The 13,420-nt window shown below is 33.5% G+C and overlaps 1 protein-coding gene across 4 annotated transcripts in view; it reads right to left on the reverse strand.

The window, feature by feature from the left end:
* Positions 1-13,420, reverse strand: part of Phf20l1 (PHD finger protein 20 like 1) — a 68,212-nt gene that overhangs the window by 33,924 nt on the left and 20,868 nt on the right. For 2 of the 4 annotated variants that reach the window (XM_041671718.1, XM_041671717.1), the window contains exons 5-9: positions 12,918-13,006; positions 12,610-12,687; positions 7,916-8,129; positions 7,278-7,403; positions 2,271-2,353 (exon numbers count right to left, since the gene is read on the reverse strand). In XM_041671718.1, coding sequence (XP_041527652.1) covers positions 2,271-2,353; positions 7,278-7,403; positions 7,916-8,129; positions 12,610-12,687; positions 12,918-13,006 — 590 coding nt within the window. Of the gene's footprint in view, positions 1-285; positions 2,354-7,277; positions 7,404-7,915; positions 8,130-12,609; positions 12,688-12,917; positions 13,007-13,420 lie in introns of those variants that run through there. The other 2 variants (XM_041671719.1, XM_041671720.1) reach the window with 2 other exon arrangements.

A 13,420-nucleotide genomic window follows, 5' to 3' on the forward strand; every position in this document is an offset into this window, starting at 1 on the left:
ATTCTATTCTCATTAAAATAAAAGTTACTCAGACTCTGGGGGGAAATTATATATTTGATATTAAATATGGCATCACTGAATGTTCTAAGATGGCATGCTTAGGATCTGACATAAAAGGGCCTGTGTCAAGTGTCCCATTCATTCAACTTTCATTTTCTACTCTTGAATTTCTTCACTACAAATGTGTGCAAGTGGAACTTTCATTTGACAAAGAACTCCATGACTGAAAAGTATTCCTAAGCTTATCATAAAAGGTGTTGCCAGGAAAGTAATTAGAGCCATTACTTGTAAATAAACAATTTTATTGTTCATCTTCACATATGTGAGAGACATCACTACAGCATCCATTACTCTTGAGTTACAAAGTTATAAAACAAGATTTTAAAACTTAAATTAATAACTTGGTAAGGTGCTTAACTTCTAAACAAGGACAAATTAACATATTTAAACCTTACTGAATTATTATGCATCAAATGCAAGTTTTATCCAAAAGTAAGTATAACATGACATTTCCCTAATACAATTAAGTAATCTATAACTAATAATCTGATAATGGGGTCCAAGACCATAGTTTGAATCTATAACTCCATTAGCACAGCAAATTGTGGCTATAGGCATGTTATCAATCTGTCATAACTGGCAATATAACTTCTTAGACAACAGAAGTTAGCAACAATCAAAACTCATTTAGGTCTCTTGCTGATACCAACTGAGATAGTTAAGAGTTTTATAACTCGGCTTTTTAGCTTAGAAGCAAGGCTAACATATAGCATAAAAATGAAGAGTTTGGTTACAAAACATTTTCACATTGAAATCAACCTGAATAACAAAAAAAAAAAAGAGGGAACAGCATGATGTTCCTTAAACTCTAGAACAGATTACAAAGGTTCCATTAATGATTATTGGTCTCTGTTACAAAATTGCTAAGGACTTTGAAAAGTCTTGAATTATGCAAGTACTAATAGCCGAGTCACTCTAATTTCCTTTTAAAACTGATTTTCTGAATTGGTTACTGACCTCTAAACTAACTTCCACATATATTAATTTTCACAATCACATTTACCTCAAAGATTATGTGTAATGAAAGATTGACATTGTAATGAATTTTCCAGAAATATTTTATTACCCAAGTCCCTGATATGTTGCATTTTGAGTAAAACGTAACAGTTGTAGGAGTACAAAATATTGTTATATCTGGGACCTTGAATATAGTCATACACAGTAAAAAAATTATTTAAAATTTGGTTGGTATACTGACAATAACGGCAAAGACTTAACCGTTTGATGCTGATAGAAAACCAGAAAGTATGAGTCATTGACATATTGATCAATTTAAAAGACCACCAATTTAATACAACATTAATGGAGGCACCAAAACAATTTACTGCTTTCAAATCAGGCCTGAATAAACACTGAAAAACTCAATACAATATCAATTAAATTTGGGCTATTCTTTAAACACATATAGAGAAGAACAAAAGATACTCATTTTAAAGTCTTCTTTACTAGGCTACTAATAAAGAAAATTAATACAAAAAAGGGTATATTGAAACTACATTAAGGCTCAGATTTTAAAACAGGAGAACCAAAGAAATCCAGTTATGGCTATTACTGTGTTCGTACAGTGCCTAAGCAGGTCAGCCCTTAGAGGATGGAAACGCATGCACAGCTCATTATGTACAGTATCGTGGGAACTCAAAGGTAGACACGGCCAATTCTAGCAACCGTAGCCTTCAGTTTTAAATTTCTCTATTAGGTGGTTTAAGACAGACCCTTAAACGATTTTTAAATTCTCTTTTTATTGTAGTTATTAAAATATACATCCTAGCAAAAAATTTATGGCTCATTGATCAATTCATAAAACACAGTCTAACAACACCAACTGTTACAATATAAAAGAAACTTCTTATAAAAGAAGTTTAATTAGATGTCAAAAAACCCTGTTTAAACTCACAAATAAAAAGTATTTGTGTAAGGGTCTTTTTGAAAGCTAAAGGTGTCCAGCTGGAAGCTCATACCCTGGGACGTCTGTCTCCAAGCCTTCTAATTTTGGAGACAATGGCGTTAATGTCAGGCTATGGAAAACATAAGCTAATGAAGTCCATAGTTTATCTGCATACTCGGGAGAAGGCAGAGATAAAAATATATCATCAATGAGTCAGTGCTCTATTCCCATATCTGATCAGAGGGACAACTGCAATCACGTGGGTACTACAGCTCCGTGACCACTCCAGTGGGACGTGAAACAATCAAATGCTACCATTTCATACCTGCTCCAGGACTGGAGCTGTTGCAGTGAAGTCGTCTTTTTTTTCAGCACCATCTACCCCAACAGCTTTGGATGCCAACAAACCTTGAGAAGAATTGCAGAGAAATGGCTTGTTAGAAAAAATTAGTAATTTCTGCATAATAAACTTCTAAAATGATAGCAGATGAAATTTCCCATATATAGAAAGTATTAAAATGCTATCTTTTAAAAAATGCAAACACCCTTAACAAGAGACTAAGTCAATATTGAGAGTTGTTCACAAACTTGGGTAGTATTTTTCTAGGTATTACTTTTGAGATCCTTAAATACACACACTTATTTTGGGAAAAAGTTTCTGGCTTCAAAGTTCAGATAAAGATAGTTTATTTTGCTAATACTCATAAAACAGAGTAGAATATCATTCTGTCATCTTGCTAACTTTAAAAAAGTATTACTAAATTTTAATTCCAAACTATATCTTTTAACCTAAACTTTGTGCATTTGTATCAGTGTTCATTTATGTCTTATTTTCCTACAAAAGTTTCAAGACCATTTCATGGACCCATTTTATATAAAAGGGGAAGAGTGTATAGTGTATGGGTCATTTGAACACCTGGCCTGACAACTTCATTCTATAAATGGTGACAAAATGAAAAGTTCTATCACTAACACCTAATTTTAGAAGATAGAATTCTTGATTTATAATATAGCTATTTTAAAAAAACATCAAAATTCGGCTGCCTTCATTAATAAAGGCATCTAGTTGAATACAATTCTTTGCTCATTCATTCAGTACTTTCTGTGAGACCAGGTTTATCAGGACTTTAAAATGACAAATACTCGGTTTTATGGCTGCTTTGTTTAGAAGAGGAAACATATAACAAGTGGTACCAATAGTAAACATGATATAGCAATTTTTATCAGCTTTATTACTGAAACTGTTAACATTACTTCACAGAAGGGAAAGAGTTCCTTGAAACACTACAGGATAGAGAGCTACTCACAAGGCAACATGGCCTGACTTTCTCAAGTAACTATCCCAAAGGTATTAAGTGACCTAGATGGGAACACACATATTCACACGGCCTCCCTAAAGTAGTAAGAGAGATAAATATTACATGAGGCAGAAGGCACACTGGCTTTACTAGAAAGCTGAATACCTACAGCTGAGTATGAAGTGGAGGCTCAGTAGAAAATAATGATTTTGTTACGTCAGTGACTGGTACTCCACCTATTTTGAAACAACAGTCTATATAGTTTCTTCCTTTCCCACATAATATAGTTAGATTTAAGTGAGAAATAAAGAAATATAAACTATTTTATAAAGGTTTTAGCCCACAAATTCAATCTTAATCACACTGTGCATAATTTATATGAGCACAAAGGTGTAGTTTAGATTATTTCTTTAACATTTAAAACAACAGTCCCTGTTCTTTTTTCTTTTCCAGTTAACATTCTTGAGTACAAATGAGCTACTGAAGTTTTTGTTAAACGATACAGAATCAAGGTCTTTTTATGTTAGGAAACGAGCAGAAGTTCTATCTTTTAAAGCTATTCAAACATGACAAATATTTGTCATTCAATATATAAATTATACTTATTCTGCTTCATTTCATAGAAGTGATAGAATGTTTTTTTTTATATTCACCAGGAGATGAGACGAATTATAAGCTCAAATTTCAAAATATGGTACAAGTTGTAAAAGAAACAAAACAATTTATCCATAACCTATTGTAATAGTATAGACCATACTGATTAAAAAGCTATTTCCATATAGTTGTTGGGAAGAAAAAGGACAGTCTTTTCATGTGGCCATAGATAATAATGAGACACAACAAACTACTTAAAATTAGATTTAAAAATACACTGCTATCTGGAGAATTCAAAAGCTCCAAATATAAGCAATAAGACTTTGTGTGCCGGATATGACTATTTAAAATTAATTACTAAGCATAAACAAAAGGGGACAAATGACAAAATAGACACTTGACGAGGATAATCTACTTCTGCCTGAAGAGAAAGTCCAAAACCAGTTACCTTTTCCTGCCAATTCTAAACCAGAAATAAATGAGAATTTGAATGCAACAGACGCAATAGACACAAAAGAAATTAATTTTAATTATTGCAAATACTTACTATCAATACATTACAAACAGTATATTAGAGAATTCCTGATACAGAATCAAGATATTAAACAGTAGGTAGAAGTATAATATCAAATCATCACGAATCCTATCAGCAAACAAATTCACTTCATAATTATCTACTTCACTGAGAAGCAGGAGGCCAGAGCTCCCTGAAACACAAAGGGGAGTGCTCAAAATACTGGTGAACTTTATCACTAGGAAATTTAATCTCGGGATTTTTTCAAATATTTCAAAAATCCCTGACATTGCACAAGCATTTCTTACTTCCAGCAATGCCTACAGTGATTCGAGTATACCAACTACTACACACTATTCTTTATTATCTTACCCTGTGCTATTATTTTACAGTTGCTATTTTCAAATCTATTAAAACTTAATTTGCTTGCAACTTGTTTTAAAGTTATGAATTCTGGCTTTCAGTGTATAACTATCTACCTCAAATGAATATATATATAATGATAGAACTGTCAATAAGGCACATCACATATTCAAAAGCAATAACCAAGGGGAATACACACATATACAGAATCCAACTACAATTTTATTTCTTCCTAGCTGCAAACTTTGAAAACCTCATCACTTTATCATTCTCTATACAACAATTTGGTTAGAATCACCATAGGATTAATAGGAAGGGAAGGAAAGCAAAACAGTGCATCATTACACAGTTAAACTTATCCAGTTGCTGGTTCACTAATCTTCACCTAGATTTTAAAAAGTAGAGTGGAATGAGAGGAGAGTAAATGAGAACAAACTGCCATGATTCTTGCCCATTTTCTCTTGTAAAGGAAAGACACACATAGAACTTGGTAAGTTTAAAATACAGCAAAATTTCAATATGAATCTGCTATTTTACACTAGTTCTCATTTCTTTTCATGGATACAAATAAAATTTCTTGTACATAAGCAAATCCAGGGTTAGCCAACTGAAGACAATCTTAACATCTAATGTCTTTTGCATGGCATATTTGTGACATGAAATCAAAAGTAGAAGTAGAGAAGCTAATTGTGATACATTTAAATCTTCTGAGTTAATAATGGGAAAAGGCCATAAAGGCTTCACATAGGTAAGACCTTATGTGTTATTCTTGTTGCTAAACATCACATTTAAAATTCCTATGGAAAACTGAAGAAAAAGTCCTTCACAGAAGGCCTGAGGTGTTACTAAGCAACCAGGATGACAATGTGAGGCACAAGGTAAAAGGTTCTTTTATCCTTACTACTGTCTCTCCAAAGCCATGCATCACTGTGGACTCACTTGTTTTTTAGTTTGGTTATTTCTTTGAAAAATGACCTTGCCCCTCCCATTAAGGCATTTAGAAGCAGGCATATGTCAAAGAATATTGGCTGAAACTAAAAACAGGTGATATGGCTGAAGGAGGAAAACCCATGATGCTGGGAAGCCGGCAATTAGTTGTATCTTGTCAGTGGCATTTCCGTCTTCCTTGGTCTTGAATCCTCAACAGTGTAGTTTCAATCTTTATCACAGTAGAGAGAAGCAGCTTTCCATTCTGCCCTGCAAGTAGCACTGAGTTCTGTATTTTAAGCCACAACCGAAGTCTCAAGTTGACAGCAGAAGAATCAATTTAGAGAAGATTCAGGCTTTCTCCAAGGCTAACAATTTCTAAAGAAAAGGGTTCATTGGGTGAAGTAATACTAAGATATTTCCTGTACTAAGGGAAAAAACAACCCGTATTATAGAAATCCATGAAAGTACTATAAAAAAATGGAATAAGCCTGATCCCTGCAGTGCTGAAAGAGTCAAAATCCTCAATGGGCCCTGTCATAGAGCAGCTCACAAAAGCCCTCTGCTCCAGGCATCTGTCAGTAGGTCTCCTCTTCTGAAAACAGACACAACCACACTTAATATTTATTTGTGGCCCTAACAAAGGAGCTAATCTTCTTCAAAGTACTTAAATCAATGCCAAAGAAATTATTCAGTTTTATTAAACCAGAGGCCCTTGAAAATATTTTGTTCTTAAAAATCAGATGTCTGGGGAGGGACTTGGTCCTGCCTCATTGTGATATGACAAGCTTAGTTAACTCTCCATGGGAGGCCTTGCCATATCTGAGGAGTGGATGGGGCCTAGGGAAGGAGGTGATGTGAAGCAGAAGGAGGGGAGGGAGGGAGAACTATAGTTTGTATGTAAAATGAATAAAAATTTTAAAATAAGAAAACAAAAAAATCAATGTCTGAAACATTAAAATATTTAAGCTTCCCTTTAAATGATGAATTATAATAATGTTTCATTTAAATACTAGAAACCAATAAGGCTGACAGCCTAGAAATGTTAGGTGTAGCATGTTTGGCCATGGCTATAATACTTCAATTCCCTCTTCTGTCAGCATTAGCCTGGCTAGGGTTGTATGCATTTTCATTATCCCTACACTACTATATGCTACCTTACAAGAAAGTACTCTAGAGACCAACCTCAAGAAAAAAAGCAGGGAGTAACAAATGAGTAAGGAACTTAATTTTTATAACAAATGGTTCCATTCTTAAGCCTTGTCATCTGTAAGATATTTATATGTAAAATTATTTAAAACCAGAGAAACAAAGCCACCACAAGTTGATAAATGCAGATAACCCATTCTGACAGAAACTATTCCTACCACGCAAGAGATTTCAAGACTACAGACTCTTATAACATGGGAACTGATGGATCCTCACAACATCCCTGTGAGGTAGGTAAGAAACTCATGGTATTTTCAGCTTGTAACAGACAAAGCTGACAGTGTTGAGAGATGCTTACTTTGAAGAACCAGAAAGTAATCAACTCATTACATTGAGTCAAAAGATCCATTTTCCTTTATTAAAAAGAAACTACTCTAACATGAATCCCTTAGCCTTCCCCACTGCCAAAAGAATCATTGTAGTTTACCAGTAATCTTGTTAAGTCGTGCTCTCTTTGCCTGAAATGAGTTTCCTTGATTATTTTTCCTCTTGTTTGTTAATGTGCTCTCTGGCTGTGGAAAGACGATCTTTGGAACGCTGTCTATGTGAAGTCCTACTTTTAATAGAACACATATATGAGAATTTGTCTGGAATCCAAAATTAAAACATACAGTTAATAGATAGCAAATTAGTAAAAGTACTTTGTACATTACTGTTTTAAATCTAATGCTTGATTATGACTGGAACAAATAAAAATCTCTCTGGATTGATACAACAGAAATAAAAGTCCCCTTCCTTCTTGAAGGAAAGCTTGAAGAGAATAATTTCTTCTATACAGCACATGGAAACAGCACAATCCCTTAAACACTTAAACCAAAACTTTCAAGTAAGATCCTACTAACAAATATAAAATGCTTTATATCAAGAATAGTGAAAGCATCTAATGCCAGTATTTGACGGTATCCTCATAATTATGTATGAGATAATAAAGTTAGTCACCTAATTAAACTAGGAACAAATAATTTAATTCTAAGTTCAAAATTATAGGTAACCAAGAGATTTGGGCTTATTGCTACCTCAGTTTACCTGTGTCACAAGAAAGGAAAATAAGAATGTATTTTGTACCAAACGGTTCACTAGATGTGGGTAGCTCCTCCTTCTTCTCAGTCTCTACTGTGGCTCTGCAAGTTGGAGTTTCTGCCTTCCTTGAAGGCACTGTAAGCCACTTTCCCCCGTCTCTCTCTTTCTCTTTATTGCTGTTAGCACTGGTCCGAGGCTTAGTCACTGTCTTATTTTTTGCTGCAGCTGCAGCAGCTGCTTTGACTAAAGCAATCCAGTCCTCCAAAGGAAAACATAAAACATGAAGTATTAAAAATCCAAGTTTAATTTCACTAATAAATAAAATTATGTATTACATCTTGACAGCTACTCACACATACACACATGTATAGGCTAGCTATATTTATGTGGCAGATTATCATTTTGATTGAGTTTTTAGTTTAATAAATTAATGGTTGACTAAGTTTAAAATGCATCTATAAGATAAAAAATATTTAACAGCATATAGTTCTTGGATATGATTTTATATAATTAAATAAAAAACTTATAAAGCCTATAGAAATATGGAATGCTATATGCTATTTCAGAATTAAAAGTGACATTACTTTTCTTTCCCATAATACAGTGGATAAGAAGAGAATTACATTAAACTCTTATAAGTATTGAGATATATTACTACTGTTCCTCTTTAAGAAGCACATACAATTCAATTCACAGTTAATTTCTTAGAAATCAAACTATGATTTTACTTTTTAAACATTTAAACTTTAGGATCAGTTTATCATATCTTCATAATACTTGTAAAGAAAATTTGTTACTTGCTAAATTAATTTGTTTTTTAAATTTATTTACTCTGTGTCAGGATGAGGGACACACATGCATTGGCATGCATATGGTAAAAATTTGCGAAAGTTCTTCCATTATGTGAGTTGTTGGGTTCAAACTCAACTCAAACTCAGGTCATCAGACTTGTCAGCAAATGCCTTTACATGCTGAGCCATCTCCCTTGCTTACCTGAATCTTAATGTTTCATTTTTAACTCAAAATTCTTTATTGTGAAAGTATAACACGGTGGTTATACTATACATAGTATAAAGTGGTACTATATTGAATTTTAGTAGGAAAATTTTTTAAATAAAGACTTGTGATGTCTCTACAAAGTTAATCTTCCACTCATGTCCCTAAAGCATTGTCTAAATGGGCAATAAAGTTCATCCAACATGATTAATTCCTATTATAAGCAACTAAAATAATTTTAAAACAAAAATGAATTTAATTAGTGGATTTTATGAATGAACATAAGCAAATAAAATGATCATTAGAAAGTTTAAACAAAAAATAAAGGTACTAACTAGTTGCCCTTGAAAATACACGGTGATAAAGAGGCCATCGTGAACAAACAACAAATGTATCCTCAGATATCCCTCCCCTCCATCAATGAAATGATCTGCAAATATCATGTGATTTACCTAACAAGGTTTTTTGTTTTGTTTTGTTTTAACTCATTTTCTATTGAATGATACACAAGACAAGCCAGGTGTCAGTATAATACTAAAACACAATGGCTAATAAAATAGAAGGGGTTAGGCAAGAAATTTATAAGGCGATAAAATTAACCATAAGACAGTGTGACAGGGAAGGAACAGGCAAGGAAGATCAGAAGTTAAAAGTTATCTTCAGCTATATGGGAAATTCAAGAACAGCCTAGACTACACGAGACCATCTTTAAAAAATATACATATGGAGAAGAAAAGATAATGTGACAGGACACAGAGAAATGAAAATACTTGAGACAACAGAAGAGAGTATTCTGACTGAAAAGAAAAACTAATGGGAGAATTGAGGGCTAAGGGCATAGGAGATGGTCTCAAAAGACAAAAAGAATTGGTTGGAAAAGGGATAGCTAAAAAGGGAAACCAAGTCTTCCAAACAAGATTTAAGACACTAAACAAAGGCAAAGAAGCCAGTGTGAGATGTATGTGGAAGGACTTTAGGCGAAGAGAAAGTAGCTGGGGACTACTATAGCTAAAGGTTGAGCTTTGAGGCTCACAATAAAATAGTGCAGTGAGTAAGTCCAACAACAATAGGAATTCAGGAGTGGCCAAAACAGACGAAGGAGGAGTAAGCACAGCCACACCAGCAGCTCCATGAAGAGTTTACAAACTTATTGAAAGAAGGAAATGTGACTTCAGGTTCCACACTACAATTGTTTTTTTTTGTTTGTTGCTTTTTTTTTGTTATTAGTGGTATTGGTGTTGTTGTTTGTTTGTTGTTTATTTGGTTCTTTTTCAGCTGTCAGAGAAATGTCAGACAAGGTTAGGGTCATTTCCAACTCGAGTTATTCTGCTCTTCGGGCTGATGAGGGAGGGGGGACTTGACTGGGGGAGGGGGAGGGATATGGGAGGCGGTGGAGGGAAGGAGGCAGAAATCTTTAATAAATAAATAAATAAATAAAATAAAAAATAAAAAGACAGCAAAAGGAAAATCAGCCTGGCTTTCAAATTTTAAAAACTTAAAATGCTTTTCAATATTTTAAAATATTTTTTAATCCTAAATACCATAGTCATGGCAAAAATTACAGCCATGCTATTAAATACCTCCAGTGTACCTCCTTTGAACTTTTACATAAGACAACCTCACTATCAAAAACAACTGATGATGCTTTTCCATGAATCAGAATCAATGACATACTTGAAACACTCTGTAGCCGGTACAATAGAGGAGTGCATTAACAATGAATGCAGTTTTGAAATCAGAGGGTTTGAGGTAGGAGTCACTCAGCAAGTAATGGGAGAATGAAACCCTAAATTCTGAAGTTTTCATTGTAAGGTTAAAAACATCAACTATGTATATATGAAAAAAATCTGTTCCAAGGTATTTAAAATCCATTTATAAGACAATCCTCAGTGCATTTCAATGCACACTTTACATCAGCACACTTGCAGAAAGAATGAAGATGTGAAGCTGTGGTTACAGACTTTAAATTTCAAATAAATGCCTTAGAATCTTGCCCTGCAGTTACTGCTGCTATGTTTGATAATGGTGAAACATCAAGGAGAATAGCAAGTAGTAACATAGGGTTACACTGAGTGTAAGAACTGATCTCTATCATGGTAAATGTCCTAGGATTCTTAGTTTGAACAGTCAATATGTCTAGCACTCCATATTCTTCAGTGGAGAACAATGTCTACAAACATAGCAAAAAAGGCATACAGCTTACACTTCAATAAAAGCATTTCGAAAAGTTCTCTGAAGGGTCAAGTTATCTTCAGAATCCAGCCAGAGGTGGAATACAATCAACCAACTGTCCCAAAGTTAAGAACTTTTATTTAATAGGACTTTTATTTAAGCTTAAGAAAATTATTCTAGAAATTCATATATAAAATTGCTACTAAAGCCTTATCTTACATAATTCCTAAAGAGGGTTTAGGGGAGAAGTTTTTATTACATATTTATTCTTTGTTAAGTTAGTAAAAGATTCTTCACTTTATATATTTATAAAAAGGTTCTCAAACGTACTCAAATTCTAGAAAAAAATGTTAGCCTTGCCTAATTATCCAATTTATGATATTTCCTAGGTGAGGTAAAAATCTAGTTTGGGAAAAACTCATAAAATAATTTATAAAATATTTAGTTAATATTTTCAATCTGCATATAAATAAAAATTATAAGGGAAAATTAAAAATTAAATGAAAAGGAAATATGCTGCCAATCAAGTATACTTTAAGTAGTTTTGTATTTGGGCACTGACCTTAAAGTTAATGTATGCCATGATGTGACTAAATATTTCCAAATATGACATCCAATAAGTCTAACATCTATAGTCTATAATTCAACCACAAACCAAATTGTCTCAATGCTCCATTTTGAAAGTTTCAAGGCAAAATAAGAGGGTCATTTCATGAAATCTGAATAACTACAAAATCACAGTATTAAAGCAAAAGAAGAAACTGATTTAAAGTTATATGACAATATTTTAACTAGTCTTCCTATTTCTGTAACTAAAAAGGACACCACTGGATGCTATAGCTATTTTATGAATACAAATTCACAGGAGGACATAAAGCAATTCACTGGTTGAAGGCACTTTCACTTTAATTGCATATATATATATATATATATATAATCATTTCAGAAGCAATCACACTTTCTATAATACCCAAAAATAATTATTTTAAATGTGGAATTAGACATTTGCAGACCATAAAATGTTCATGCCTAACTGAAACTAACCATGCAATTGTTAACACACTTCAGGATAACATTTTTGCTACATGGTATGGAACAAACAGGGAACATATTTTCACATTAGACATTTTCATAGATTACTTTCAAGTTCTTAAATTAATTGTAGGTCCAGGTGCTGAAAATCCCAAATAACAGCAGAACATGAAAGAAAACAGTTTTTGTTTCTAATGGCACCTTTCTCTTCAATGACTGAGGAAGCATATTCAGTAAACGGAACATGGCTTTTAGCTCCATCCCAGATTCTCCTTCAAATGTTCACCATTCATTCCTGCTTTGAGCAGTAGCAAAGCATAGAATGCACTGCTTCCAATAGGCTATTTAGAGAGCCCTACCTGAAACAGCCTACAGAGTGTCAGGTAAGCGCCTTTTAAGGAAAGTGAATAACTATGATTTGTAGAAGGAAAGAAGAAGATAAGAAACTCAAGTAAAATTTCATGTTAAAAATTAGCTCTCTAAATAATACTCTATACCAAATAAAATAAAACAAAATTTAAAAGCAAAAAGGCACTTACCTCACTTCCCATAGACTGGTTACACGATCCAGCTGGGTCGATAGGACAACACCAGCTTAGTGGATGCTGGGATTTCACCTGGAACAGAAACTAGTGACCTATAACTTTAGCAGGTCTAAAGCCAAAGAAGCAAAATTAATTGTATAATTTATTTTACAGTCTAAGCTTCTCTTTCTTGCTGCTATTTGGGGCTCTCAGCACATAAGCCTACAATTAGTTCATTCATTAAAATATATACATATGTATGTTGATCAAACACAATTCAGGAAGACATCCCTTAAGTAGCCAGGAATACTGAACACTCTTACCTGCCCCTTCGCATCCTCAGGCATGGCTTTAATGTGCATTCTTTTTAAACAACGGATTACTCCATCATAAAACTGAACAGTGAATGTTCCTGAAATAAGAGCAGTCAGAATAATTAGAAAGTGTCATGTAACAGTGATATGATGTACAAAGATGCATTGTGGTTGCACTAACTCAAGCATAGTCTCCTGTAAGTATTCCATTGAGCTACAAAATATATTTTCTCTCTCTATCTTTAAATAATTATCAACTAGCATTTCCCTTAAAATATGCACAAATTGCTGGGTGGTGGTGGCACATGCCTTTAATGCCAGCACTCAGCAGGCAGAAGCAGGGGATTTCTGTGAGTTCTAGCCTGGTCTACAGAGCAAGTTCCAGGACAGGATCCAAAACTACACAGAGAAACCCTGTCTCAAAAAAAACCAAAAAAAAAAAAAAAAGCACAAATTAAGTCCTAATAACTTAGCTGCATGTAACTTTGATCTTTACTGAAGAACTTTGAAAT

The sequence above is a fragment of the Microtus oregoni genome, unplaced genomic scaffold, assembly GCF_018167655.1.
Source record: "Microtus oregoni isolate MIOR12 unplaced genomic scaffold, Mior012 000022F_ref0000154, whole genome shotgun sequence".
Taxonomy (NCBI): Eukaryota; Metazoa; Chordata; class Mammalia; order Rodentia; family Cricetidae; genus Microtus; species Microtus oregoni.